This window comes from Leuresthes tenuis, unplaced genomic scaffold, assembly GCF_036924035.1.
Source record: "Leuresthes tenuis unplaced genomic scaffold, fLeuTen1.0.hap1 SCAF_18, whole genome shotgun sequence".
NCBI classification, from domain to species: Eukaryota; Metazoa; Chordata; class Actinopteri; order Atheriniformes; family Atherinopsidae; genus Leuresthes; species Leuresthes tenuis.
The window spans coordinates 13171275-13199121 of NW_027325372.1; the positions used below are offsets into that span (position 1 = coordinate 13171275).

Sequence of the window (27847 nt, forward strand, 5' to 3'; positions counted from 1 at the left end):
GCAATAGCTGCTATTAAAATTCTCCAAAGAAAAAAAAAAAATAAATAGAATATCCAAAGTTGCAGCTGACAGAATTTCACCAAAATCCAAGATTAAAACAAATCCTTGAACACCACACCCCCCCCCCCCCCAACCGTGAAAGTAAGATGTCTAGACAAGCTTTGTTTTTAAAGACATTTAAAACAAGTAATCCAAAAGGCTAAAAGAGGATATCAGAATATTTGTAAAAAAAAAAAAGTTCCAGGCTAACCCTGCTCTCCTGAGGGTCCCGCTTGTTCCTGGTCTGATGTTTCTCCATCACTAAGACTGTAATCGACTTCCTCTTGTTCACTTTGACCTGTTACATCTTCATGTTCTACCTCATCATCATCATCATCCTCCTCATCCTCTGCCACATCAAGAGCAATATCCTTTAGTTCCTCCAGGTTGTCTGGACACTTCCCCGTCAGTCTCTGAAGAAAATACAAAGTTTACAGACGAATCAAATAAGATGAGATGATTTAGTTTGGTCATACTGAAAAGCAGACATGAGCACAAGTTCCTTACTTCTTTCCCAAAATAATTAGTAAAGTGTAGCATGAAGGTGCATACCTCGATCATATCAGCCATGTACTGCACATGTTGTGCCAGCTCCTGCAGCTCCTCATTTTCACCCTGAAGCTTTCCGATCTGCTCATCTCTGGTCTCGATGTCTCTGTGCAACTGATTTAAACGATGGTAAATAAGAAATATATAGAAAGCTACTTTTAGTATGCTAACAGATACAACAGCAGAGTACAATCACACGAACAGATTTTAAGAAAGGACTTTCAGCTCGACTCTTATTGTCAGGAAAGTCGAGCCCGAGTAAAATTAGTCTTGTGCAACTGTAGAAAAAAAGTTGGGACAGACATTTCATTTAACAGTTTAAATAGTTTAAGTGTGTACTGAGGCGATGCCAGCAGAACTGAAGCCAACTAAGGTCAAGTCAGAGGGAGCGTGGGAACAGCTCAGACAGCTAAACATTAGCCGACTCTTAGTGATTAACTCACCTTCTCGTTCTCCTGTAGGACGTCGTACAAGGCCTTTTGTCGCTCTTCGGCTACTTCCTTCCAGTAGGCGTCAGGTGGGGTTTCTAAAATGACAGCGGATGCGTCAGACCAAGCTAAAGGCTTCTAGGGCTGCTGACGTGTAGTAGACAGCATCGGACGTGTACCTTTCACCATAAGTTCATAGGCTTCATTTGACATGCCATCTGGTAAACAATCAGCATCTTCAGTTTGTGTGGATTTGACTTCCACCTTCACCCTCTTCGAACCTCTAGTTTCTAGAAGAATTCGTTGTTTCCGCTTAGGAATGACCTTTCCTGCCTAAAGGAATTAATTTAGAAACAAGAGCATGTGCTGCATTAGATAAAAATGCATAAATCTCCACAGATTTATAAGAAATACAGACTCATTAAATTAAGGGTACAAGCTACTACGTACCTGTGCCAACTTCAAATCTGTGTTGACTGCTGAGGGTTTGAGGACCTGAAGCCTTTGCCTTGGGGGACCCATTGTCTTCTTAGATGGTGCAAAAAAGCTCTGAAAGGCACCAAAACAACAAGTTTAAGTCTGACCTCAAGTATTGCAGATAATGAGAGATCCTAAACTCCCAGATTGATGTTTATAAACCCATGATTCAGTCCCATGAGAAACTAACATTACCAATAGTCTCCTTTTCAGAGCCTCTATTCAGAAGGGCTTAGCATCACTTCACAGGGTTTACTTTGGTTACACTGTCACCATGGTAGAGTGCGTAAGTGAAGCGCTTCGACAGCGCTGCCATGCGCAGTGGGGCCACAGGTGTGTGAACAGGGGCAGAGGATTGATTCACATAGCAGCCGTGGGAAAGTTTCTCTTGAACAGGCATTAAAAAGCAGTAAACAAAGCCCAGTTAATGTTTGGCAAGACCTCAGTGTTATGGGGGATGTAAAATGTAATCTTTTAGTGGTTTCAACAGTACACGTGCACAAAACATTTAGTTCTACATAAAATTAATTAAAAATTAAACTTGTCACCCCATTAGTGAAACCTGTGAATACGTGCCTGAGGCAAGGTTAAGATATTTTAGTTACTAGGTATCAAAATTATTGCTGACCGCATATGAAATTGACTGTCCTTGCAGAAACACCCATCAGTAAATGGGCCTGTATGCAGCCATTAAACAGACGATATTTTAGAAGACACTTAAAATGGTCCCATAATGAACAAAAAGGGCAGAGTTCCAAATACCATAAATGACAAACTCCTGACAAATTGGAATCACTCTGGCTTTTAATAGGATACCATCCACATAATAGCGTATACGGACTTCGGTACATAGCTCAACATATAACCCCAAAGCCTAATTAAAAAATATATATAAAGCAATATGAAGACATTTTAAATTAAAAAAAAACACTTACTATTATATTCTCATTAGACTCCTGGTGGTCGTGTTTCATTCTTCCACCGAAACTCATTTTTGTTCAAGAGATCTGATAAGAAATTGGTAACAGATCAGAAACAGTACTGCACAACGAAGATGGGGGCAAAAAAAGCTAGTTTAGCATCTAGTTATTGGTTAGCATCGTTTTAGTTAGGACAGTAAAAATGAATGTAAAGACTGGTAGCTTTTTCATTTAAAAAAAAAACCCACAAAACAACAAGCTACCGAGTTAGCCAATGCTAAAAATGTGTTACGGGGGAAGCAAAAGCTTCGTATGGAGCCTTACAAGTCCAGGCCCGCTAGGTCCAATTAAGTCTAAAAATCACTTTAAACTTACAAATGACGTATAAACAGCTTTAACAGACCACGGCCATCGGACATAATTCAACTAACGCGTCATTAAACCTGTAAAGACTTGTTTACCTTAAGCCAGCTGTTGAAAAGTCGTCGTTTCTTATCCTCTGCTCAGGATCCCGCGCCAGGGGCTTAAATACGCCTGCCTGGTCACGTGGTAAAGTCGCCAATCATGACCGAGATATTTTTTTTTCCTGCTGCTGCCCCATAGTCCTCCCCCACCCCCTTCGTGCGGTCACATGTCAACATACGTCACATCGCTGTAGCTGGCCGCGCAGCCATTTTGGGGGAGGCTGTGGACCGTCGAGCTTGTTTGTGCTGTTATTAGCTGCCATTAAACACACAAAGAAACCAAACGGAAAAACGTTGGACGACACGTCGTTAAATATGGGCCCGCCGGGAGACAGAACCTGCCACATGACGCCTGAAAGAACGGAGGATTTCCGCTGGATTGTCGATTTATCTTGACATGGCATGCGGCTGGGCGAGACGGAGGTTGTGACGACTGAAGAAAAGAAGAGAAAGAGAACAAGCAAACACCTCGAAACTTCAGACGTGGAAGAGGGAGATTTTGTTTAGCTAACGTTTGTTTGGCAATTCAGCGTTTGTCATCAGTTGACTACTGATCCCCTGGCTGATTTTTGTCGATTATGTTGTTGACAAGACACGACTGAAGCAAATTATATCGAGCTAAAATGCTGAGCACAAGCAGAAACAGTTAGACGGTGAACCCCACTGGTTTCTCGGCTCTTAACAGCACTGGCAGTCACATTGAACCCAGCGAGAAAATGTAAACGCGTCGAAAGATGACTGACCGAACATAGGCCTCAGTTAAGCCAGTCTGTCAGATAAGATGTAGTTTTATCGTTGGTTCACTACTAGTTAGTGTCGGAAGTGAATGCCTAGGTTAGCTTGCTAGCTCATCTTAGCTAGTGTGCTAAAAATACGTCCACATCATGACTATCAGCTGTGGCAACGCCGCAGGCCTCGGGCCAAATGAGTGACAGCAGCAGTGAAGGAAATGTCAAGTTACTTTCGTGGTAGTCTTCGATGTTACCCGCTGCCAGTATCTCCTGGCATCTGTATTTACCTGCCATGTTCGTCTGTATCCCCAGTTCGTCTGTAACTCGCACATAACGCAGTCTCTACAGAGAAACAAACAAAACTACAGCCATGGATGAGGGACTTTGAGTGACCCAGTTAATAGAATATTTGTCCGCTTGCTGTAGGCCACAATCTCACTATCAAATAAATATTACCGACATAGGTTTGTTTTTTTGTTTTGTTTTTTAGTAGCAGCCGCTTCTGTTGGTTTCAGTAACATTTACTAAATAAGTCAATTTTTGAGTTGCTGTTTCCTAGAAATCTGTTGTAATCCACTGTCAGGTGCAGCTTGGAAAAAAAACAAACAAAAAAAGCTCATTTGGCTTGCAAGTCATGTCTTAAAACATGGATTTCTGATCAAGGGTCAAGGAGATGTAGTCTTAGTCTTTTTGATCATTCCCCTCATCAAGACTGCCCTTTTTACAAAAACAAGTGAAATGACTTAGTTTTGTTACTTTGTTGATATTTTCAGTTCATAGTAAATAGAAGATCTAGCTTAAGAGTTTGGATGCATTGTTTATGCAAAGGGTAGCTAGCTCCATTTTTTTTTTCAAAATATAAAATACAAGACGAGAGTGTCGCTAAAATACACAGCACAAGAGGAAAAGACGCTACCATAAAAAAATCTAACCATGGGGGACCCGACTTCACGAAGAAACCAAACAAGAAATCGACTTCGAGCTCAACTTCGGAAGAAAAGGGAATCTTTGGCTGATCAGTTTGACTTCAAGATTTATATAGCCTTCGTTTTCAAGGAAAAGGTTTGTCAGCTCAATATGAGCAAAGTGTTTTGCATTCATTCGTCACACATCTGAACATCCTGCTGCTGAATATACGGCCAGCGGCTTAAAGTTGCATTTGTCTTTTCTCTTACAGAAGAAGAAGTCTGCACTTTTTGAGGTAGCTGAAGTGGTGCCTGTGATGACCAACAACTATGAAGAAAACATCCTACGAGGTGTGCGCGATTCCAGCTACTCTCTCGAGAGTTCGATTGAACTCCTGCAAAAAGACGTTGTGCAGCTACACGCTCCCAGATACCAGTCGATGCGAAGGGTAAGATCGTGAACCATCTGCGGACGGGTCGGCCTGAGGAGGAAAACCTCTGCTTTTTATTAAATGATTTGTCTGTCTGTCTTTTTAATGTCATTACAGGATGTGATAGGCTGCACACAAGAAATGGATTTTATCCTTTGGCCACGCAATGATATTGAGAAGATTGTCTGTCTGCTGTTCTCCAGGTGGAAAGGGGCTGATGATGAACCCTTTAGGCCTGTTCAGGTCAGACTCTGGCACCTATCGGATCATTCTGTGTTAATATTTGACACCGGTCATCGCTCTTGTTTGCCACAGACATCTTGTATGCATGAGATTAGGGTGTGTCAGTTTGGCTAAAACCAAATCTTGAGCAAGACTAAAACCCAGATTCAAACGTATGGCCCAATCTCCCTGAGCAACATTGATGATCGAGAATAACAGTAGAACTGTAGATGCACTCTTTTTGAGTGAAATGTAACGTTATTGTGCACATTAACAGAAAGTATACATTTACTGTGTAGACCTTTTACATAAATTAGATGTGTTAGCGGTGCCAACTCTGCATGTAACACACATTTTCTGTTTTTTTTGCAGGCCAAGTTTGAGTTTCATCATGGAGACTATGAGAAGCAGTGCTTGCATGCTTTGGGTCGTAAAGACAAGGCTGGAATGGTCATGAACAACCCAACTCAGTCTGTATTTCTCTTCATGGATAGACAACACTTACAAGTAAGTCAGTCCGCTGAATTGGTGAACAGTTGTTTTGAAGTTCTGAAAAGTCGCCCATCGAAAATACTTGTCCACAAATGCGTTTTGTTTTTGTTTTTTTTTTCCCCTCTATCTGATGCTTTCAGACTCCTAAAACCAAGGCCACAGTTTTCAAGTTGTGCAGCCTCTGCCTGTACTTGCCCCAGGACCAGCTGACCTGCTGGGGTGTTGGAGACATCGAGGATCACCTCCGCCCGTACATGCCTGATTAAGGCTTCTTGCTCCACCCAGCCACACAGAGACAAGCCTTTCCTCTCCATCCTGCCTAAGCCTTCAGAAGCAAATTTATGTACTCATCTCCTCCCTTTCCCTTTAAAAGATTTGAACTTATGCTTGGATCTCCTTTTTGTTCCCCACCCACTCTCCTCCCCCCTGACCTGAAGCTGATTCAGTTTCCATGCCTTTTATTCCCCCCCCCCCCCCCCCTCCCCCTCCTGCTCACACTTCCAATATTCCTCCAATTTTCTGTCATTATTGGATTGGTTCTGAATTTTTTTCATTTGATTTTACATCCTCTTCATTCCCTCCTCCTCACCCACCCATACACTTTTTTTTTTTCTTTTTTTTTTTTTCCTTTCATTTGAACCTGCACGAACATTGATTTTGAGTGGTTGGTTGTTCTCTTGGAGCCACATTGTCAACAGCGCCGGTCATTGAAGGAACTCTTTATGTTGCATCAAAACAGGAACAAGCAATACACAGGTCTTCACGGTGGTTCTCAGATGGACGTGTATAATATCCTTGTTGTCATAAAGGATTGTTAAAGCTTGTTTGTAATGTCACAAAACAACCTTGTGCAATCTTTTGACCAAGGACAGGTGTGATCGGGTGTTAAATCGCCTGTAGAAGCAGATATAACAAGATGAACAGTATCTGTCAAATCATATGGTGTAGGTATTGCTTCTTATAAACAGCCTTAGTTATTTTTGCTGGACTTTTTCAAAGATGTTTTTGTGTCATTTGCTTTTCTCTGAAACATACTAGGCAGGACTTTGCTGAAATCTTGAGTGTCTTGAAAGGCATTGTACACAAAGTTGAGAGATGTTGGTTGGATGTCGATGGTAATTTTCACCGTTCAAGCCATTCATGCACTATTCATTTAAGCTACTGAAATCTGATGTTTTATGCTTTTGTTTTTTTTTTTTTTTTTGTTTGGGATGTGGGTTGGTGAGAAAATGAAGTGACGGATTTAATGTTTAACATACCTAACAAAACCTGCTAAGAGCTAAGTGATTTGTGCTTAATTTGACCGACTAAAATGCAGATAATTTGCTGCCACGCTTGTCGATTTGAAATTGGGTTCAGTAGGCTTTCTCGCCAAAGACTGAAAAGTACATAGTTGCATATGATTTTGCTCCTTGTTGATTCAGTATGTTCAGTTCAAAAGGTTTACGGCATGTAACTGGTTCTTTTTTTCTGTTGGTTCTCAAATCAATACTGCTGAGCATATCCCAATACAGTGCAAATTCTGAAAGCATAACCTTTTGTCCAGTTTTTTTTTTATTGCATGTCTGTGAATCATTGACAGGAGTGACGGCTCATTTCTCTTACTATTAACACTTGAAGTGCCCAGCAATAATAACATGGAGTTGTGGCACCAAACACTGTACAAAATCTGGTTCTTATATAACTTATATACAGACAGAAGCTCGTTACTATCTTCAGAGTCCTTTGTTGTGGCACTGAAGATCCATGTAATTTACAGACAGGCACATGGGAGATAGTTTAGCTTCTGCCAAGGTGCTTAGTGTGTCTTCCTTGTGCAAGGAGCTTCCCCGTGGCTTTGCTGGTGAGATCTACAGTGGCAAAGGCCAGTGTCCGCCCTTGCTTCAGGACCTGCGCAGTGATGAGTACGTCCTCGCCCATCTTTGCAGCGTTCATATACCTGTAACATTTTTCCACGTTAACTGTTGTTTAGAAATTTAATTTTAAATCATTTCAGTTATATTTTATCAGCTTAACACTTATCAGCACTTCAGAATTGAACGTTCATATTTGGTCACATTTAGACCAACAAAAGACAGAAAATGCGCAGTTAACTGACTGAATACTGCAGCTTTCTTTTGGCGGCATCGGCCAATTCAAATGATAAGAGCAGATTTTTTGGCGTGTTTAGATCTGTAAGTGCAAATAAGTAAAAAACAAGTTTATATATATATAACTCACGTTATGTTCATGTCCACACTGACTCCGGGAGCCCCCCTCTCACTGTTCATTATAGCGATGGTGGAGATGACATCCACCAGGGTGGCTGTCATCCCCCCGTGCAGCGTCCCGCCGCGGTTAGTGTGCTCCTCTTCCACCCGCATCTCACACACCACCTTACCCGGGCTGGCAGACAAGACGTCCACCTGTAGAAGACACAGCCGTCTGTGGCAGTACAACAACGCGGACACCGTACAGCTGAACAAAGTTTGCAACACACTCCGTGCTCGATCCGAAATGCGTGATAAAGCATCTTATAAACGTAACATCTTTACCTTGCTCAAGACTCTGTCGAAGCCTGGGTTATCGACCATTGCTCTCATGATTTGTTTTAACGCGTTTAAAGTCAGCGGGCCCATGTTTACCGCAGATAAACAAGGCCAATGTCAAACTTGTGTTTATTTCACACCGGAAACTGTGGTGCTCGATAAATCATCCGGGTGAAATTTTCGCGTTTTGGTTAATGTGCGTCAGATCTGTAGGGAAGTTCATAAACGTAAAATCATACGATTGATACCAATATATGGTCATATTTATCAATAACGCTACATTTAACCTTTTTTAAATTATTTTTCTATTTCTTTTTTATAACATAGAGCAGATAAAATTAACTTTAAATTTGGCCTTGATCAGGGCTCTGGCAGTTTTCATACATAAATTTATTAGAGTTTAATTACTAGTCGTCTATCAAAATTATTTACAAACCCAAATTTTACCCCGCCCACCCATTGGATTTCTACCTTTCAAGAGCATATTTTGCAATTTCACCCGGACGTTTTTCACTGCTACACCGGGCTGGGAAAACTTGCAGAGTGAAAATAGACAAACAATTGCACATGACTCAAAATTTGAATTAACAGTTGTGTTTTTAAAAACTGGTGCCTGTGGGAACATGGCCTCCACATCGGGCTCGGACCAACCGTCTGTTTCAGACGTGGAAAAAGACAGAGCACGTCTCTGCGACGAGTTTGCTGTGATAGCGGGAACTGACAGTGCCGTGGCTCAGTGCTACCTGGCAGAAAACGATTGGGAGACGGAGGTACAGTGGTCTGTATGTCACAGTTGTGGTTGACTTGAGAGGGAATGCCATAGTTGTGGACCAGTATGTTCATCTTTAATTGCAGTTCAACACAGCTGCAGCTTATTTAATTAATTCGGTAAGAGTCCGTGGGTAAACTTCTCTTAATAATCGTTTTGCCTGTGGAATTAAGGTAACATGCAATCAGGCCCTGGTTCTTTTTATTACAACTACAAATGTGGAAAAAATAAAGCTGTAACTTTACTTTCAGAGAGCTTTGAACTCGTTCTTTGAGGCAGACATGGAGAGAGTATTTGAAGGAGATTTTCCAGAGAATGATGGTAGCCCCAAAGCTAAGAGGCAGAAGGTCCAAGAAAAACCCCCAGAAGACTGGTGAGTCTACTGTATTCACTGCCCCAAGTTCATATGACTGTGTGTGTCAAGATGACTCCTCTTTTTTTTTTTAACCAGCCACCCCTCAATGACTCAGCTTACAGTACTGTGACTGTCTGTGAAACATTTCCAGCATAGATTTGACCGGAGACAGTCCTGCCAGTGCGCAGAAACCCTCGGAGGAAGATGACGGCAAGCTGTCCCTGATTTCCTGGAACGTGGACGGGCTCGATACAGACAACCTTGCCGAGCGTGCAAGAGGCTTATGTTCCTATTTAGTACTGTAAGCAAGTTTTACAACTATCGCACTCTTTTGGATATCGACTTTTTCGGGGGAGGTGGCCATGATATAGGAGCTGTTCTCTGTTCCCTGAATACACAAAGTTTGCTCACATGTCTGACCACCTCCTTGGGTTATTGAACAGAAAGAAGGCAAATGATATTCACAGTGATTCTTCCTCTTACACAGATACACTCCTGACGTGGTGTTCCTACAGGAGCTCATTCCACCCTATGTCCAGTACTTGAAGAAACGGGCTGTCAGCTACCTAATCATTGAAGGTAAAGTATGTTCCCAAGGTCTTGCTGCTGAATACTTGCTGCCATTGCCACAGTAGGAAAAGCATGCGTGTACATAATGATGAAGACTGAATTCTGTTCGGTTGCCTTGGTTTCAGGATGCTGGTTGATGCATACTGTCACACTTGCAAAGAATGAAATTATTATTGTCAGAGTAATTGCATCATAAATGAGAGGAGAGTTGGAGCAGGAGCAAAGGAAGGACTTACTGAAATTTGGTGCATATCAGGATCACTTTAACAGAAACTAAGCTACAGTATTTGGCCATGGAGGTGTTTGTGCTGTCTCGGTGCTCCTGTTTGTCTTTAAGCACTCGGTCAGCAAATGCCCACATTTTAACTGTTACTATCTTTTAAAAGTGCTTCTCGGTGTGTTTGCCATTTATCCATTCATATACAGTCATACAGCACTTCGTCTTCTCTAATATTTACAATGAGCTCATCAGTGGGGTTCAGTGTTTTGACCTCGATCCCTCTGGAGGGTCTGTGGATCGAACGGCTGATCCTCAGATTGACTGAGGAGGGTCTCTTTGCTTTAGCAAAGTAGCTGAAAGTAATGAAATCTTGTGGCTTATGAGTCACGTATGAGTCACGACACTGTGAAAATGCTCAAAGCATATAAGCCTAGATGTGTTTTGTGCAGTATTTAGGTTTAAGGGATTAGATTCCACCTTTCAGGAACAGAATATCTGGTAATCGGAGGGATTTCTGGAGAATGGCCTTAGCTGTTGTCACTACAACAGAGTGTAGATATGTCCTGTGTGGAAACATCATGTCCAGGTCACAAAGCTGTCTTAGCCAGCAGATGGTACATCTTATCTGAAACAAAAACCAGTATTCACATCAGAGTCTGTGCTTTAAGGTGTACAGTTTCAACAAGTAGTGGAAGAGAGTAATCTGGTGTCTGATCTGATGATTTGCTGCCTTTAGTCGTGCTGATTAACTTCTCTCGAGTCTTCTGAAATCCAGGCTTCACAACAGTTTACAAAAAGTATTTTTCTCTCTTTCAGATGAATTGTCTTACGTTTCATGCTCTGCCTTTACCTCAAGCCGCAGCTACATTTCACAAGAATTTCCATTACAAATTGTTATCCATAAAGCGGGTGTTGATGTTTTGGGACCGATTGCTATCCATTTCCTTCTCTGAACTTGTTCTGAGCAGGTGGTGAGGAGGCGTATTTCACAGGGATGATGCTGAAGAAGTCACGATTCAAATTTTTGGAGAGTGATATAGTAACTTACCCCACCACACAGATGATGAGGAATCTCCTTGTAGCTCAGGTTTGCGCACCATCACTGGTTGTATTTTATAAACTTGAGTTAGTCCACCTGAATGTGACACAGAGGGGCATTTTCCTTTGTTTAAATCAGGTGACTTTCAAAAGTCAGAAGCTGTGCCTGATGACATCTCACCTTGAAAGCTGCAAGGCCCACTCAGCAGAGCGCATGAAACAGCTGCAGGTGGTGATGCAGAAGATGAAAGATGCACCTGATGATGTCACCATCCTTTTTGGAGGAGACACAAACCTGAGGGACACTGAGGTTGGTTCAGCCAGTTGACTTGTGGCCACACACATGCTGTTGAATTTACTCTTTGGTTATATTTGCTCCGTTTTCACTGTCAGGTGGCCAAAGTAGGCCTGCCATCCACCGTCTGTGACGTGTGGGAGCGACTGGGCAAGCAGGAGCACTGCCGCTACACGTGGGATACCAAAGCCAACAGCAACAAGACTGTTCCTTACATCAGCCGCTGCCGCTTTGACCGCATTTACTTCCGTCCAGCTACAAAGGAAGGAGTCCCACATCTGGCCCCAGATCATATGGCTCTGGTGGGGCTGGAGAAGCTGGACTGTGGCCGCTACACAAGTGATCACTGGGGAATTTACTGTAGCTTCACTGCTGAGTAGAAACACACAAAGCAAGAAGGACCATTCCAGTTCAATCTATTTCAGATCAGATGGTTTTCTGTTTTTTGTGTTCGGTGAACAGTTGGGTTTGGACCACATTTGGACTTTTTCTCCAAAAGATGTTCTAACCTAAGCTGACGTTTGACTGTTAGATATTTTTTCTTGATTCAGTTTGATCGCTTTTAGCTTCAGTGTTTATTTTAGCAGCCAGTGAAATGTGTGAAGTACCAGTGAATAAAAAAAATGATGTGATTTCGGTTTTGAAGTTTGAAAGTCCGTTGATCACCCTGGAAATGGCTGCAAAAATGAACCCCGTCAGTCTATTAATCTATACATGATGTTTTTCAGCAGATAGTTTTTTAAACTTAAAGGTCTTGGTCACAATGTCGCATCATTTGAGGCTGAAAAAGATGTTCTTTTGAGCTTCTGTCATCTTAAAAGCTATTTCCAGATATAGGTGGTACTGCTTAAAGGTCCTCTTTCATATTTTGCTTCCAAGGAGCCAAACGTTTGTATAATCTGTAAAAGTGGTCCGTTCTCTAGACTTTCTTTAGATCTTTCAAAAAATTTTTTTAATTTGCTGCTTTTTTAACCTGTTTTCAGTTGAGTCCTTGTATCGGACCATTTTTCAAAGGAATGTGTTTTTTGTATAAACCATTCAACACTGACCTATGACTCATTCAACCATCTACACATAATAGACAACTTGGTTTAAAAATCACTTTAAAATTGTCTCTTTAGCTACTTTGTTGGCAGCAACCTGTCGCAAAAGGCGCTTTTGTTTCAGTTGCATCTATGAAATTGCAAAAGATGACACAGTTTGACAGACATTAAATAGCCATTTTTGCACCAAAGAAGGCAATTCCCAGAGTTATAAGCTGAAAGCCTTGCATAGCTCCACACGGTGCAAAGTATGCCCTTGAAAGAAAGGCAGGCTTTAAATAAAACAAAACAATTTACAGCAGATAAGCAGTATCTGAAGGTATTTTCCTTATGAAATAGAGGGAAAAAAAATCCAGGCATGGCCTGACAAATACATCTGGCCCTTCAGTTGATCCATCTACTGATCACTGAAGCCTCATCAGAAACAGTCTCCATGTCACAGTGGCTTTCAAGAGGCAATTCTTATGGAAGGGAAAAGAGGGAGGATGAATCCTCCCTAGAGCCTGGACCTCAACATTATTGAAGCAGTGTGGGATCATCAGCTTTGGAAAGTCCTTCAAGAAGCCTGGAGAACTATTCCTGAAGATTACTTAAAGACACTGTACAAACTTTTTTCTCTTTTTTTTTTTCCTAATGTACTGCATTTTCCTTTTTTTTTTGTTAGCACATTTCCATAAGTCGCTGCACATATGTCTCGCCCAAGGACAGCTGGAGTAGGGTCCAATATCACCCCCCCCCCCCCCCCCCCCCCCCCCCCACCTTAGTTGGAGTAAGCAGGTACAGACAATGGATGAATGGTATAATGTCATATGTAGTGTTGCCGTTTTACCACTAGAGAGCAGTATAAACTTAAATTCCATTTCAGTTTGTAAAGGCTACGGCACTGAACAAAATAAAATAAATATTTGAAAGAGATGTGAGTCTGTGTGTAAACTGAGACTCTGGAGGGATTGTATTGGTTTTTAAACTAAGACAGGAACACAGTTCTATATGACAGAAGGGCTAAACTGCAATTAGATGTAAAAATCAGCATTGGATGGGCATTTACAAAGTATGCGGAACAAGTTTTACACTTAGAAACTTAACGTGTAAATTAGAAATGTAACGTGTTACATAATTACACAAATTCTGCAGCGTCACCTCTGATACCTTGTCACATAATTTCCATTCAACAAAATAGAATCAAGCCATATATTGTCACATATATTAGCAGTTAAACTGTGTACAGCCCTTAAAATGAGTACTATCTGTGGTTTTCCTGTTAGATTGTTAGAGTGCTTCAACGGAGGCTGCTGAACAAGTTTCTCAGCTTTAGTTCTTCTCAAACCACATGAAATCTCTGCGTTTTCAATCTGAGCGTGTTCTCAGGGCGACTCAGCAGGCAGCTCGCGCGCACCGTGACACAGACACACACAGGGAAGAGCTGACCTTAGGAGAGGACACACAGATGTGACTCCTCCCTGGGAACAGCCTTTCCTCCCTCGTTTGTCTTCTTGGTTCCTGATTAGCAAAGACACATGGACCAAATCTGGCCAGAGTTCGTCTAAGTTTGAACACGTGCACAAGCGTAAGCGTCCTCTGTGCAAGCGTGTGTTTGTTGCTATGCAAAGGAGAGCTAACACCTGATGATAGCTTTCCATTTCAATAAATTCATGGGTGCAACCTAATGGTTTTTACATATGAAACACAAGATTATTAACAGTGTTACGTTTTCCCATCGCAGTCACATTACTGGGAAACTTCTTATAAGACTTTGCTGCTTTTTTTTGTTTCTTTACTTGCTTGTTGAACGCAGGTAGTTTTCATTTTTCATTTCAGTAGATGTGACAAATGCATTTTGATTTGAAAACATTTCAGCGAGTGCAGGATCGGGACAGGTGATATTTATGGAGCTCTGCAGCCTCACCAAACAGTTCTGTCAGAGTTCAAACGAGTCCTGTCGCAGTGTCCCGCTACATCGCAGATATAAAGAGCGGGTCATACAGGGTACAGATGGAGACAACAGCTGCGTTAAGAAAGAGGTCATGTGATTTATCCCACTGCCTGAAGCGGATCCTTCAGCCTGCGGCCAATAAACGTCTTCCTCCCTCACATATCCGTAAACATCCCACCACAAGTTTCCCTCTGGAAATCTGCGTGGACGTACTCCAAGATCATTTCCCTCACCCAGTTTGGCTACTTTTAGAATTTCCCTCACCGTGTCGTTGAGCACCATCAGCCTCACAGATGTATTTTAGGAGCATAGCCCACAGTTAGACCTATGGCTTTCATTTGAGGCCCGTCAGAATGAATGTTCTTGGTTTTGTGCGGACGTATCCATGCGCTGGCGGGGAGCCTCTGGGATGAGGTTTGTTCTTTGAGGTGGGGTTGGACGATGATGGATCTGACACACATCTGACCCCTGCCCAGAAAAGGTCGCTGGCTCATTTGAAGAGTGGCGTACAAGTCTGTGCTGCAGCTCCTTGTGACAGATGGAGCAGTAAAAGGCACGAGGAGTTGCTCTGTTGCTGTATGTTTGATGAATCCTGGCTGAGATCTATATGGGCTTTTGTATTTTCTATTGAATTGGGGATTAAAGCAAAAAGGCTTTGGGCTACTTATCCAGTCTATGTAGTTGTGTGTTCACAAACACAGCCTGAACCATGCACACAAACACTCATCTCCCTCTGTACAGATAGCTTGTCACAAGCAAGGCAAGGGCGAGCTTAAGTGACGCTCCAATCTAAAGCACCACAACTGCATTCATCACCGCTTCACTTCGAAATTGCTTTGACAAACTGCCCCAGAAGCCACTATTATTTCTGGCCGTACAGTGTTACTGTCGATTGCTGCTGCTGAATATTTGAGAACTGACAGTTATTGAGGAGCTTGCAAGATAAGACGAACCCTTGTGAGCAAGAACATTTTCGCTCTTCTCAAGAGGGTCGATGATGCAGCCAAATGATGTTCAGGGATGCTTGCTGAGAATGGTACAGTGGCCTTCGGGTACAAAAGAAGAGAAAAAAAAAAACACGACAACAAACAATATTTCAGACACAATAAGAAAACTTTGAACAAAATGAGAAAAAATCTGAATTTCAAACCATACAAGAAGGGACAGAAGACAGAAACAAAAGCAAATCTTACAAAACAAACACATGGGAATCACAAAAAGAGAGCAGAAATCATTTCAAAGAACAAAAGTGACTTTTGTTTGAACTACAAAGTATAGAAGAGAAATAAATGCCAGGAAACACAATTAAACCCAATAAAAAAAGACAGGACAAAACACAACAAACAAAAACCCTTAAAATGAGCTGACTAACTCCTACAAGTCATAAAAGTGAAAACACAGCAATGAAACGGATTTGGAAAACAAATGAACATTTTCATATTTTATTGCTCTTCTTTGTCTGGCGTTGTTGTGGATTAGTCCTCGAGGCTATCGCAACATCGAGATGGAAAAGGGATTTTATAAAAAACGAGAGTCAGCTCAGCACAAACGGGGCCAGAGCAGAAATTTAATCAGTGGCTGAAACTCTTCGACACGTTTCTGTGAAAACATCTGCTCAGATATCGGAGTTTCCCACTGACACAAATTGCTTTAAGCTGCTTTATCATCGTAGACAACAGAGTTCATGGCGAGTTTAGTGTAGGGAAAAGAGGACTGGTGCTCACTCAGCAGCATATGACGCACCCTGAGCTGAAAAACAAGAAAAGCATCATTTTTCCTCTCAAGAATTTAAAGAAAAAAAAAAAGACAGACTGAAGAGCCACCGGTTCTCCGTAAATAAAAGAAAAAAATTGGCTTCAGATTAAGCTCCGAGACAGGTTTCAGCAGTGAAAACTGCCTGCCTGAGACTGTAAGGAAGACAGAAAGCTGCAACAAATTCAGACAAGTTTTATTTTCTCCTTCATAAATAACACTTAACAAGCATCATACAGTGATAAATACTATTTATACACTGCAAAATTCTCTGTATTACAAAATACAGTATATGTGTAATGCACTTGATACAGATGGGGAAGTATTGCATTTCATAGCACCGAACGTGACCGTCGGGTTGATCCTTTATTCACGCCGTCTCCCTCTACAAGACTTCAGTGTGCAGTTATGTCCCAGATTCAGGTCTCACGTGGGTGTCTATGAAATGCACTTCCCTTAGGAATCAGTTGTTGCATAACTATATCTAAGTTAAGTAGAGCCCACCAAGGAAGAACCAAAACCTTTAGAGTAAATCAATGCATTTCTCACAACCTTCAGTTTTGTTTTTTTTTTTTTTTTAAAGTCCCAGTTGAGAGGCTAAAATATAATGTAGTGTATATTGTGGCCGGTCGAGTTTTGTGTGTGTTTGGTTTTTGCAATAAACACGGTAGAACGTCTGCTTCTCACCCACGTCCGAGCAGTTTCTCCAAGCTCACTTTGTTTCGGGAGAGTCTCTGTAAGGGGACGCCTATGATGTGCTCCCGTCGATGACAGGAAACACATCTCCGCGCTTTTTGGAACGTTGAGATTAAAAGACGGATTGCTTTTGGAAACCGGGAAATCTCCTCGTTGGCGAGGAAGTGTTTCAGTCCGACGTTGAAAAGATGATCACTGAACGGCTTTAAACGGTCGATAGTTTTTGGGGGTTTTTTTCCCCCAGGGACTCTCCAAACAAAGTGGTGGAAAACTGAGCGAGCTGCTGCTCACCACATCTGTCGGTGCGTCTTTCACATCACAGGCAGCGCAGAACTCTCCATCAGAGGCAGCAGGAGGTAAAAGGCAGGTTGAACACTGTAACACAAACCAGGGAATGGCAACGCTCAATCTTATAGTGACATACAGATCGACAAAACGACTGAAATTAGTTTTTTTTTTCTTTTCTTTTTTCCTTTTTAAACAAACAGACCTTCAACATGAGGACCGAATAATTCCCAACACTTGGCTAAAGAGCTTACAGACAGAATCAAATGGGTGTTTTTTTGCTGTTGAATGTCAAACATTATTGCTAAATTCAGACAGAAAGGGGGGGGGGGGGACGGGGGGACACTTAGCATGAGAAGAACGAACAGCCTGTCAGACGACAGACAGAGTGGAATGTGTTTGGACGAACATCGATTCTGGCATTTAGAAGAAAAGTTTGTACAAAACGGAAAAACTAAAATTTCTGCCCGCATTACAAAACAGCTTCACAGGGACACAAGTGTGGATATTTCATTAAGGAGCCCTTATTATTACTCAACCAGACGTTGTCTGAGGAGCAGCATCACAAGTAATGTAAAAAATAAAATCGTATCACATTCATCACGTAGTGTCACGTGTTGTGTTTGATTGTCAGCTTCGGAGACGCATCCAGTTCTACTTTTAACCAGCAAACCCCGCTCCTGGTTTAACATATCCATATGAAAATAATGTTAGTCTGTTGGCCTGTGCAAAAAGAATCTACAGCATGAGAACTTTGTTGTTGCATTAAGCTCTAAAACACAACCAACTGTTCACAGGTAATGTCTGCCATCACAAAGTAATAAAATAAAGTAAGTCACTATTATTTCTCGTTTGTTTATGGCACAGAAAAATAACAGCCTCTTTTTCTCAAGCTCACTAACTCATCTAGGAGTAAAAACCTAAAGAAAACACTGATTTAGGTTTGTGTTATCTGGATGCATGTTTGGTTTCAGCACTGAATGAGACACTCGTGCCCTTTCATCATCACTGCCAGATGTGTTGCACTGAAATGTCCAATTCAAACAGAAACTGCATCCTCACAGCCAAGTTAGAAAAGGTCAAACAAAAGCAGATGTCAACAAAGTAATAATGATAATATAAAGTTTTACAGGACATCTCTTTCCATAGCAAAACACGCTGCACTCCACTTTAAACTTCCCGAACAGAAACATTCCTGAGTTTCCGGCCGCGCGACCTACTCTTCTTCCAGCTGGAGGAAATGATCTCAGGACTAATTCAGCTGATGTGGTCATGAGCCAGAAGAAATCACATCATCAGAGAGGCCTGTGATGATGCTCACTGAGAGCTTATCCCTCCCCTTTTTTCTTCACAGTCCAAAAAAAAATCATAAGACACTTAAAAAAAAATTAAAATAAAAGCCAAAATATTCCAAAGTATTAATAATGCCCTTATTTTTCGTATTAGAAATGAGCACTAAATGTAGACAAACAAAAACAGACAGCGTATGCAATAAAAGGTGCATAGGTTGGCATTCCTTTGACATGGAAATGGAAAAAAAAAAAAGATAATAATAATCAATTCCTTGGTTCTATAGAAAGTTCCAGATTGCACATTCATAATGACAGCTGGCAGTCTATGCCTGCTATTTGTTACACCACCTCTGATGTTTCAAAACATCATATTTTCACTGACATCTCCTGTAACAGTTGATGTTTAGAAGTACAAAAAAAAAAAAGAAGAAGAAGAAAAGTACTCCTCCCACGACGTACCACAAAACCGTTTTTTTTTGGGGCACCGGTTTGTGAAAGGAGCGCCGTCCCACCAGGCTGAACAGACACTTTCTCACATGGGTGGTCAGAGTAGGATGTCACGATGAAAATGGTAAACTGTGCCACCAGCATGCTCCGAGAGCCATCTGAACCCAGCGGGTTCCCTTAAGCTGCGCGGCTTTCCGAGTCCGCGACCAAACCGCCGGAGCCTGCAGCCCGCGCAGCCACTTGAGGTCACACCACGTTGACGCAGCTCCCGCCGCCGGCCGTCGCCCTCTTGCTGCGGTGGGTGAAGCTGCCGTGGCCGGTGGAGGAGCCGTTCATGTGTGACGACTTCAGCTCCATCTGGCAGGCAGCGATGGCTGCGTTCAGCTCAACCTGAGCCCGGTGCACGACGTAGAACATCAGGCCGATGCTGATGATGATCTGCAGTGGGACAGCGAAAGAAGTAAAGGCTGCTGCACTCAGAAATGTATCAAATGTCTTGGATCTCTGGATAAAAAGTGGTTCGCCAATTTTCTGAATACAGTTCACATAAAGTCAACACAGACAGAGAACTTTAGATCGGAACAAAACAGTCATCAATATGAAGCGAAAGCTTTCAGGTTAGCACGAGCTTCGCAGACGCTTTAGACGGAATTAAATGAAGCTGGAACTGTCCAAAATGTCAGATACGGGAGCTGTTCGATCGCATATTTGCTCTTCATTCCCTGACATCAGTTGGCTAAAATTATTTCACCCCTCTCTTTTATGAGCTTCAAATGGGCCTTAGACTTTGGCTTTTTCGCAACTCTCCATTTCTTCTTTTTGAGCCATTTCTTGCTGGATTTGCTGCTTGGAATTACTTTCCTGTTAAAAGGCCTACTTCCATTTTAAAAGACGTTCTTTTTCTCCATCAGATTGTTTTTGCTCCGTCTTATTGACTATAAACACTTTTGACACTGACCAAATTAAGTTTCCTGCAGATCCCGTAAGGAAAAGTGGAATTTCTGGAAGACTTACTTTGGCATCATACGGCTCTTGTGCTACGGCTACCAGTCATCTGAAATAAATCCCACAGTGCAACAGTGGAATGCAGATCTTTATAAATCCCTTACCAGATCAAAACACCAACTGTCTGGAGGTCTCAAAGAGCTTTTTAGATCGTGGCGTGATGACATAGACATGTTTTTAAGTGCTGAAAAATCTGAGAAAAACATACATTTTTCATGTAATTTTCAATGTTCCATTTTCTATAGAACAGTTTATAGCTTAAGGTTTACGGCAATTATCCCACAGCTGCCTGACCGCAATCCTGTGGGCTGACTACAGTCATTTTGGATAAAAATTAGAATGGGGCAGAAATCCTAATTTTCAAAAATGTCTATGTCAGTCTGTCAGGTTTGATCCAACACTCCAGCGTGGATGCCTTTTGGTTTTATGCCAAGAAGAAAGAAGCAAAAAAATAACCTGAAGGAGGAATTTAGTTTGTGTTTGAGCAAAAAGTCAGGAGCTAAATATGTGTTTGACATCATTCTAAACCATAAATAAACTACTCCATGAACTTCTTCTCGACAAGATCTAAGTTGCTTATTCTTTAGTTGTAGCGCTTTACGAGTTAAGTTCAAGTTCGATATAAAACAGTCCAGTTATAATGCAATTAATTCAGCTGACTCAGTTCTATTCTTTATCTTCCAAATCAATACAATTCAATATTATAGGGTTTTTTCCAGCATCGGCTCACCTGCAGGCTGAAGACAAAGTAGCCGCTGACGCTCTGCTCAGCGATGACGTCCTCCATTGTCCGAAGCGTGGTGCCCAGGTAGGAGTTGAGAAGCTGTGTGGGCAACAGACCCACGGAGGAGGCCACCAGGTAGTTTGGCAAGGACACATCTGTGATCTTAAAACAAAAGCACAGACAAGATACAGGTTTTAAAAAAATTGCATCTTACATTACAGCTTTTGGATGAAAATCATCTAATGCACCATTAGTTTATATAGAGTCTGCCTGTGGAACCTGTTTAAGACCACTGGGATAGTTAGAGTTTTTTTTGTTTTTTTTTAAACTGTTGGTTTGTGCACCAACTTTTGCAAGAAGACATAAGAAAAGTGGCAAAAAAATTATTAAAAATAGCAGAAAAGTTAACAAATGTTTTAGTTAAAGTGAGGATAGTGAATTCATTGTGCATCAGTACAAACTATCATGACCTAATTCACAATGGCTTGAATTGTCAGCATCACAAATTAGCAGTTGCTCAACACAGCTGCAAACTTGTAAGGTTTGGTACAATGTCCTCCTTGGCTGCGTGTCACTTTAGTTATTGGCTAAAACCGCAAAATAAACAAAGATGTTCAAAAATTAAATCTGCAGGATCCTGGTTGTGCTGGGAAACAACTTCTGAGAACCATCTGGGGCGACTACCTTGATCTACATCATGTCAGCAAACATCCTGCTCAGTGTCTGATTTCATATCTCGGCACAGCCACCTAAATATAAACAAGTGTCTGTGTTGCTGTCACCCGCGATCCTCGGATTAAGTGATGACACAAACTGCAGTGTGACTGTGCGGGCTGTGTGTGGATGTGACCTTGGCACTGTGACTAGACTGGGGCTGATGTCAGCGTATCGGGGGGCTGTAGCATGTTGCAGCCCGTGCCAAAACGCTGTCAGGGCGTAGAGAAAAAAAAACCCTTAGATCCAACCCAAATGTCTCATTGCAGCAATAAATCCTGAACCTTCTCCTGTTGTGAAACTACACCCTGATGAGAGCCACGCTCCCACTTGGATGTTATCAAAAACTTCCATCTAATGTTGTCGTCTGGCTGGTTTTTACTCGTATATTCTTCCATCTGAACAATAATGGAGCGGTCCGTCCTCCTTGTAAGATGAGCACTGACGTGTCCACACAATGTGTCGACATGAAAAACTTTCAGCTGATCTCGTGCGTGCGCTGGAGAAGAAAAGGAATGCAGTCTCTTCTCTCAGCCATCATCTCTGACATGTGAGGCAGCAGTTCTCTAAAGTCCCTTCCCACCCAGGCATCTACGCAGCTGCCTTGGGTTCGACCAGAAAAGGGCTCGTCGTTCGTTGGTATTTTCATAAGCGTGCAGAGAATCCCCACCGAACCTCCTACTCGCTTCTTCGAGCCTGTGTATCGAGATAATCTGCAAATTCAAGTGGAAAAGAACCCCATAGTGTGCTTGACCTGATTCATTCAGAGGAGCAGTGATGCAGGTCTGATGTTGTGTTCATAAACAAAACAATAAGTAGGGCATCTTGGCAATGTAGCAAACTTCATCCACTGTGATTTTATCCTTTTTTCTTTTTTATCTGGACTCACATCTCTTGTAACAAAGGGTGAAACACGCTGTGCGTTTTAAAGCTGCACATCGGGTTTGTTTGTACTAGGATCCTATAAACCGATAAACGCCTTAATTACTTCACCTGCTCATTAACATAGAAAAGAGATGGAACCCAGCTAGCGAGCAGCAGCACTTGGTGCAACTCGAATGGAAAAAGCAGCTGAAGATGTCCACTTCGTCCTTACAAACACTCTCCCTGAGCTGTCCCATCATTTTGCTAACTACTGCAGTCTCTGGGTCGTTTTAGGTTACCCGCTATAATGTAGCACCATCCACTTCAGCAGAAACAAGAGGGGGGCTCGGTGAAATGTAGCCTGACCCACAAGAAGTGCTTACCAAGGGCAGAGCAGACGAGACATAATTCCACCATGAGCCAGTGTGAGCCTGGAAGAAGCCACTCACAGCGAGTTTCACGTTTTATTATTGGGGGATACAACCGTAAAGATACAGTATCAGCTCGGCTCAGTAATGAGCCTCGGTGGGGTGAATTACAAGGGGTGCAGTGAGAGCCCGGGCCGCGTTTGAAAGCCCTCTGGACTGGGAGGTGAACATGTTGCAGAGGAGATGGACTGAGAGAGGGATTCATCTTATTAACCTCCTTCGAGCAGGGCCGGCTTTGACTCCCTAATGAAGGCTCCACGCTGACATTTACAACTCTAACTGGAACAAAAGAGTTTCACACCGAGCTCTGTGTGAGGCGACGGCTTGAGCCATCTCCAGTTTCTGCCACCCTTGAATATCGGTTTAGTTATTACCGATTCAGAAATTCCACAGAGTACTATTTGCGGTGACATATTTATAACGATGTTTTCATTAGTGTAGAAACATTTGAAAACCTGACTTGTTGTGCTTTTGTCATATTGGAAGGAAACATTTTTTTTCATACATCTGTGCCATGTTTCTACAGCGACCACAGAGAAAACACAGCCACAGTAGACTGTACACCTCACGCTAAAAGCAATAAATCATCAGCTGGCGGCATGTGAAGTTACTTATTAACACTCTCTGCGTGTACATGTCAAAGTCTCAAAGACAAACAGCTGTCAAAAGCTGAATCCACGGAGCAAAAATATGGCAAATTCAAAGTGGCAGACAACAAAATGTGACCCACTTCTGGTTCAGCCATTTCAAAGATGCTCAACACATGCTCAATTTTACAAGACTGTCAATTAGATCACCTTGTGACTTCACCCGAACAAACTAATGCGAGTAATATTAAGATGAGCTGACCGACACGGTGCATTAAGTCTTTATGTCACCATCACCTCTGCAGAGGGGAATATCGGGAAGCTTGAAACATTTGAAGCTTCACGGGTGACCCTGACACGAGAGAGACATTTCACCCTTTGGACACAGAGATAAAGTATGTCTCAACTATCCAGCCTACGGCAGGAACCAATGAAAAAAAACAGGTGCCATTTAAGCCAGTCAAGCAAAAGATAACCATCTGCTGGCTTTGTGGTGTGTTTCGTTCACTTTAAAAGAAATCTGTCAGATCAGGTAAACCACTGATCACAGTGTGGCAGTCGCACGGGGAAAATGCCAGTATTTAGCATTTCAGAAATCAGTTGGAGCTTAATTTGGACTTGCACAATAAAATAAGGGTAAAATAAGAACAGGCTGAAAAAAAGAAACAAGTTCAGCTTTAAACAAACAGACCTCTAACACCAAAAATCAAACGGCACAAAGGCAGACTGCTGTTGTGACATGTTCAAACAACAGTCACAGATATGGAAGAGCAACTCAACTATTCCCCAGTTCCTACTTTTGTTAACGAAACAAAAAACAAGTCGACTCGACGTTAGTGTCACAGCCCGAGCACTGGAATTTGAGATGCTTTCAAAATGTCAGCCAACGCACAGAGCACAAACATTTACAGCCAGCTGTGAGTCAATCGCCTGCAAAATAGCTGATTATTCAAATGATCTCGCCCCGCTTATCTCAAAAGAGCAAGGGTTATTTTGAACGGAAACCATAAACACAAACATATATGCATGCACTACGGTTATCCAAGTCTATAACAATAAGAGATAAAACAAAGATCAACAACAAGAAACGTGCTCAGCAGCCTATATCTCCAATCAATAAAGAGTTCAACGTGGCGTCATCGTGTTCCATTAACCCCACATTCCATCTAAAAATGGCTTTCAACTTGAAAATGCTTGAAATCTTAACAGCTTCATCATAGCTGTAATGCACAGCAGGTTCACCAAAAACTGGTTTTGTTCTCGGATGGTTTAGGCGTGTGTGTTTGAGGCTGTCAAACGTCAAAGCCGAAGCACAACAGCCATCTCCACAAAGACGAAAAATGTCTAAGTAAATCTGCCGCCGCAGACGCTGCTCTGCTTTTGAACCATACAATTACCGAGCGTGCGATACACACTTACGTCATCTTCTTTTTTTTCCCCCTCTTCCCACCTCAGGCCTGTGCTTCAACTTCTTCGTGCTGTAGGCTATAAATGCCTTTCAAGCTCCCCTCTTTGGAATGTTTGTCCTACTGGTTTCTGCTCTTAAAACATTTTTGTTTCTATGGGCACAGAGTTCTATACACAGAACATATATACATATTATATATATATATATATATACAGTATATACATAAAAAGACACCTGAAGCTACTTCAACATTACATACATAATAGACGGTTAAGGTTTTGACTGAACACCAATTAAGATACTTTGTGGTATCTAATTGGTTTAGTAATGGGACTTCAGCTTTGAAAAGGAGGAATTTAAGTTGCTACATTTCAAGCTTTGCTTAAAAAGCTTTTTTTCCACTCTGAACTCCTTTTCCAAGGTTGTCGGATCTCAGTCTTGTTGAAGTACTGCACCGTCAGCCGTTCTGATCAGTACATATGTATACCTGTTTAGTCTGACCTTCAAAGTTATTCACATACACAGTACTAGTTTGCAACCAACGGTTTGTATTTGATGGCTTCTGAGGATTTCTGAGGATTTCTGAGGATACCAGGAGGCAAACTCTTGACACGGTTTTCTTTTGTTTAAAATCTGACACCGTTTGTACTTGGGAGTGCTAACTCAGAACCTCCAAATAACAACTGTATAATACCGTAACTCTCCGGCTAATGTAGGAAAAATATACAATAAGTAGAAGTCAGATTTCTAAGAAAAAGTATCAAAGCTTCTGAAAATGGCACAAGCGACAGGAGAGATGCTCTCCAATTTCTTGCCACTGAAGAAAGGGATGAGAAGTGCTTTCAAAAGTTTAAGCCTGAGTGGCCACAGGTTCAACATCACCCTCGGGTCATTAAAATTCATTAAGCATTTGATTAAAATTGTCATTATGTTTTCCTTGCCGACTGACCTACCGCATGATTTCCTACAACACAAGAACTGCTCCTTTGAGGTTTTTAACGTTTGAAGGTATCAGTGAGTTGTCTGAGAGGGCCAATCAGTGGGCATAAAATATTCATGCAGTGTATGAAGGTCACGGCCTCAGGTTTAAGTGTAGAGATGCACAGGGAAGCAGTATCTTGAAACTGCTTATCTTTGCTCTTTTGCGAATAAAAATCTCTTTAGCCTTGTGTACTTTGCGTGAACACGTTAAAAAACAGAAAATCCCATTTTCAAAAAGGGACTTTGCTCATCGGGGGTCAATTTCGCAGGAGCGCTCGCCATCTACAAGAAGTCCACTCTGAGGATAGTCCATATATTTCCATTTTCGCTGACAGGCTGTGTCCTGCCTTTGGTATTGAAGTAAAACGACAACTGCTATGTTCAATGTTCACAGCTCCTCGCTGTTAAAATGGTAGTGGCTATTCCTGAATGGCTCCTGGCTAGTAATGATTTCCCTTGAGTGTCAGCCGGCCTCGCAGTAAGAATTTCACTTCACTTTTCTCTAAAATGAAAAGGTCACAGGTTTAATTGTCAGGACTGCGAGCGATTTGTTGAATCATCCTCCAAGCAGGATAATGAGTTCTGCTCCTGGACAGTCCACGGCTGTGACCTTTCTACTGCAACCCATGACTTTACATGACTGTCTAATGTCTATCTGATATGAACAGGAGAATATAGTAATTGGGTTTTCATACTCACCGAGAAAACTGCATTTTGGAGCCCAAATGGTATGGGGGTGAGTCTCGCTAAGGCAACAATTTTGAGTCCACTTCCTCCTTCCACCACGCGTATAACAGCACTGAGCTGTTCATTGTTCCCAACTTTGTTCAGCACCCAGTCAGTCAATAAGCGTTTGCACACCAGGTGTGCCACAAAGGTCCCTATTAGAACTCCCACCATAACTAGTCCCATGCCCAACACAAAGCCATAGAGGTAGCCGGCTGCCACATTAAGAACAATATATCCCCATCCACATGGAAAGGACACAATAATCAAACCAACTATGAACAGCATGGCTCCAACGAAGCTGTCCAAACTCTCCACCCAGAGCAGGAGGTCCTTGAGGTATTGCCGCACAAGGGCAACTGAGGAGAAGCACACGGCGGTCAGGATGCATGCCAGCAGGGCGCTCTTGAAGCAGAAGGTGGTGATGCAGCACGGGTGTCTGAACTCTCCACCGCTGGTGAAAGTCGACCCCCCTGTGTCTACGATAACTTCAGGGTCCCCTTCTGACTTCCCAGTGCCAGCGCCTCTCTCATCAAAGGCGCTGCATATTAGGATGTCAATTTTGTCACAGTCATCTGGGGCAGTCCTCTGCAACCAGCGGTTCAGCTGAATCTGCATTTTGCCCACTGCATGCTTTACAAGCTTGGTGAACAGCTGCACGGTCGTGGCCCCTGACATGGACATGATGACCCTCCAACAAACTCTGGGGACCAGCAGCAGGGCTCAGATAACCCGTCCCACCTGGAGACAGCTGTGATGTAACGTTTCCAGACAGCCTTCACGTCCAGCTCAAGTCCATGCCTAACAGTGTTGATCTGTTGAGCTTCAATCGATACAGATTTCACTAACTGTTATGATGATGGCTTCAGCAGTGGAATCCCATTGATGTGCAGTGAGACAAAAATATAAGGAGTCACTTTCCTCGTCCATTACATGAACCGCTTTGTCTAGCAATGTTTATCTTGGGTACACTAGCTGTGGAATATGCCAGTCCAGTGACTTAAAGGTGTCAGTTTTGCAGTCGTTGTCTCTAACACTCGCCATATTCAGAGTTGTCATCACTCAGCTTCGGACACAAGGTTGAGTCAGTGAATAAAGAATATATGAACAGGACCGATATGACGAGAAGAGGACCTGTGCGTGAACTTTAACACTCCCCAAGCATTCCCATTCAGCTAACACACAAACACAAATCACTGCAAGGCTAACTCACTCCCATCGCTTGCTAACCAGCCCGCTGTGAGGATAAAGTCCAATGTTGCATTTCATAGACTAAACCGCCGTACAAAACTGGCCCTCAGCTCCGCTTCTCCCGGACTCTACGGCAGCAAACAGACGGATACGGAAAACCAGCTTGTCCCCTCACTTCTGGCTGGGTGTTGTTGATCTCGTCGCCCTCCTTCCACGGTGGATGGTACTGCTGTTGTTGCTGTTAAAGCTATTCATACCGACCACTGTTTGTGTCCCAGAATGCCAAGTAACCTCAGCCCACATGAGCCACCTTTATGACGTTCTATACCAATCAGAGA

The 27847-nt window shown here is 42.4% G+C and overlaps 5 protein-coding genes across 7 annotated transcripts in view; 2 read left to right on the plus strand and 3 right to left on the minus strand.

Moving 5' to 3' along the window:
- The window catches only part of cunh6orf62 (chromosome unknown C6orf62 homolog), a 112084-nt gene extending 104892 nt beyond the window's left edge, over positions 1-7192 (plus strand). The window contains exons 2-6 of one of the 2 annotated variants that reach the window (XM_072370547.1): positions 4529-4670; positions 4786-4962; positions 5062-5187; positions 5539-5673; positions 5799-7192. In XM_072370547.1, the coding sequence (XP_072226648.1) occupies positions 4542-4670; positions 4786-4962; positions 5062-5187; positions 5539-5673; positions 5799-5924 (693 nt within the window). In that variant the 5' untranslated portion in view covers positions 4529-4541 and the 3' untranslated portion in view covers positions 5925-7192. Of the gene's footprint in view, positions 1-3060; positions 4671-4785; positions 4963-5061; positions 5188-5538; positions 5674-5798 lie in introns of those variants that run through there. The other variant, XM_072370546.1, reaches the window with a different exon arrangement.
- On the minus strand, positions 220-2952 carry gmnn (geminin DNA replication inhibitor). Of its 2 annotated transcripts, XM_072370223.1 has the most exons (7): positions 2875-2952; positions 2429-2500; positions 1467-1565; positions 1196-1349; positions 1032-1114; positions 592-702; positions 220-452 (listed from the first exon to the last, which is right to left on the minus strand). In XM_072370223.1, the coding sequence occupies exons 2-7, from the start codon at positions 2483-2485 to the stop codon at positions 246-248; spliced, it is 711 nt and encodes a 236-aa protein (XP_072226324.1). In that variant the 5' UTR covers positions 2486-2500; positions 2875-2952; the 3' UTR covers positions 220-245. The 2 variants fall into 2 exon arrangements, with proteins under 2 accessions (XP_072226324.1, XP_072226325.1); XM_072370224.1 differs by lacking the exon at positions 2875-2952 and having other exon boundaries at positions 2429-2583.
- Positions 6648-8352, minus strand: acot13 (acyl-CoA thioesterase 13). The gene is made up of 3 exons (XM_072370549.1): positions 8193-8352; positions 7879-8063; positions 6648-7597 (listed from the first exon to the last, which is right to left on the minus strand). Exons 1-3 carry the CDS (start codon positions 8274-8276, stop codon positions 7438-7440), a joined length of 429 nt encoding a protein of 142 aa, XP_072226650.1. The 5' UTR covers positions 8277-8352; the 3' UTR covers positions 6648-7437.
- Positions 8353-8687: 335 nt separating this feature from the next.
- Positions 8688-12420, plus strand: tdp2b (tyrosyl-DNA phosphodiesterase 2b). Its single transcript, XM_072370545.1, has 7 exons — positions 8688-8956; positions 9207-9328; positions 9462-9611; positions 9798-9889; positions 11069-11187; positions 11278-11448; positions 11532-12420. The coding sequence occupies exons 1-7, from the start codon at positions 8810-8812 to the stop codon at positions 11811-11813; spliced, it is 1083 nt and encodes a 360-aa protein (XP_072226646.1). The 5' UTR covers positions 8688-8809; the 3' UTR covers positions 11814-12420.
- Positions 12421-16341: 3921 nt separating this feature from the next.
- Positions 16342-27781, minus strand: tmem64 (transmembrane protein 64). Its single transcript, XM_072370022.1, has 3 exons — positions 26292-27781; positions 20617-20772; positions 16342-19319 (listed from the first exon to the last, which is right to left on the minus strand). The coding sequence occupies exons 1-3, from the start codon at positions 27000-27002 to the stop codon at positions 19128-19130; spliced, it is 1059 nt and encodes a 352-aa protein (XP_072226123.1). The 5' UTR covers positions 27003-27781; the 3' UTR covers positions 16342-19127.
- Positions 27782-27847: the final 66 nt, after the last annotated feature.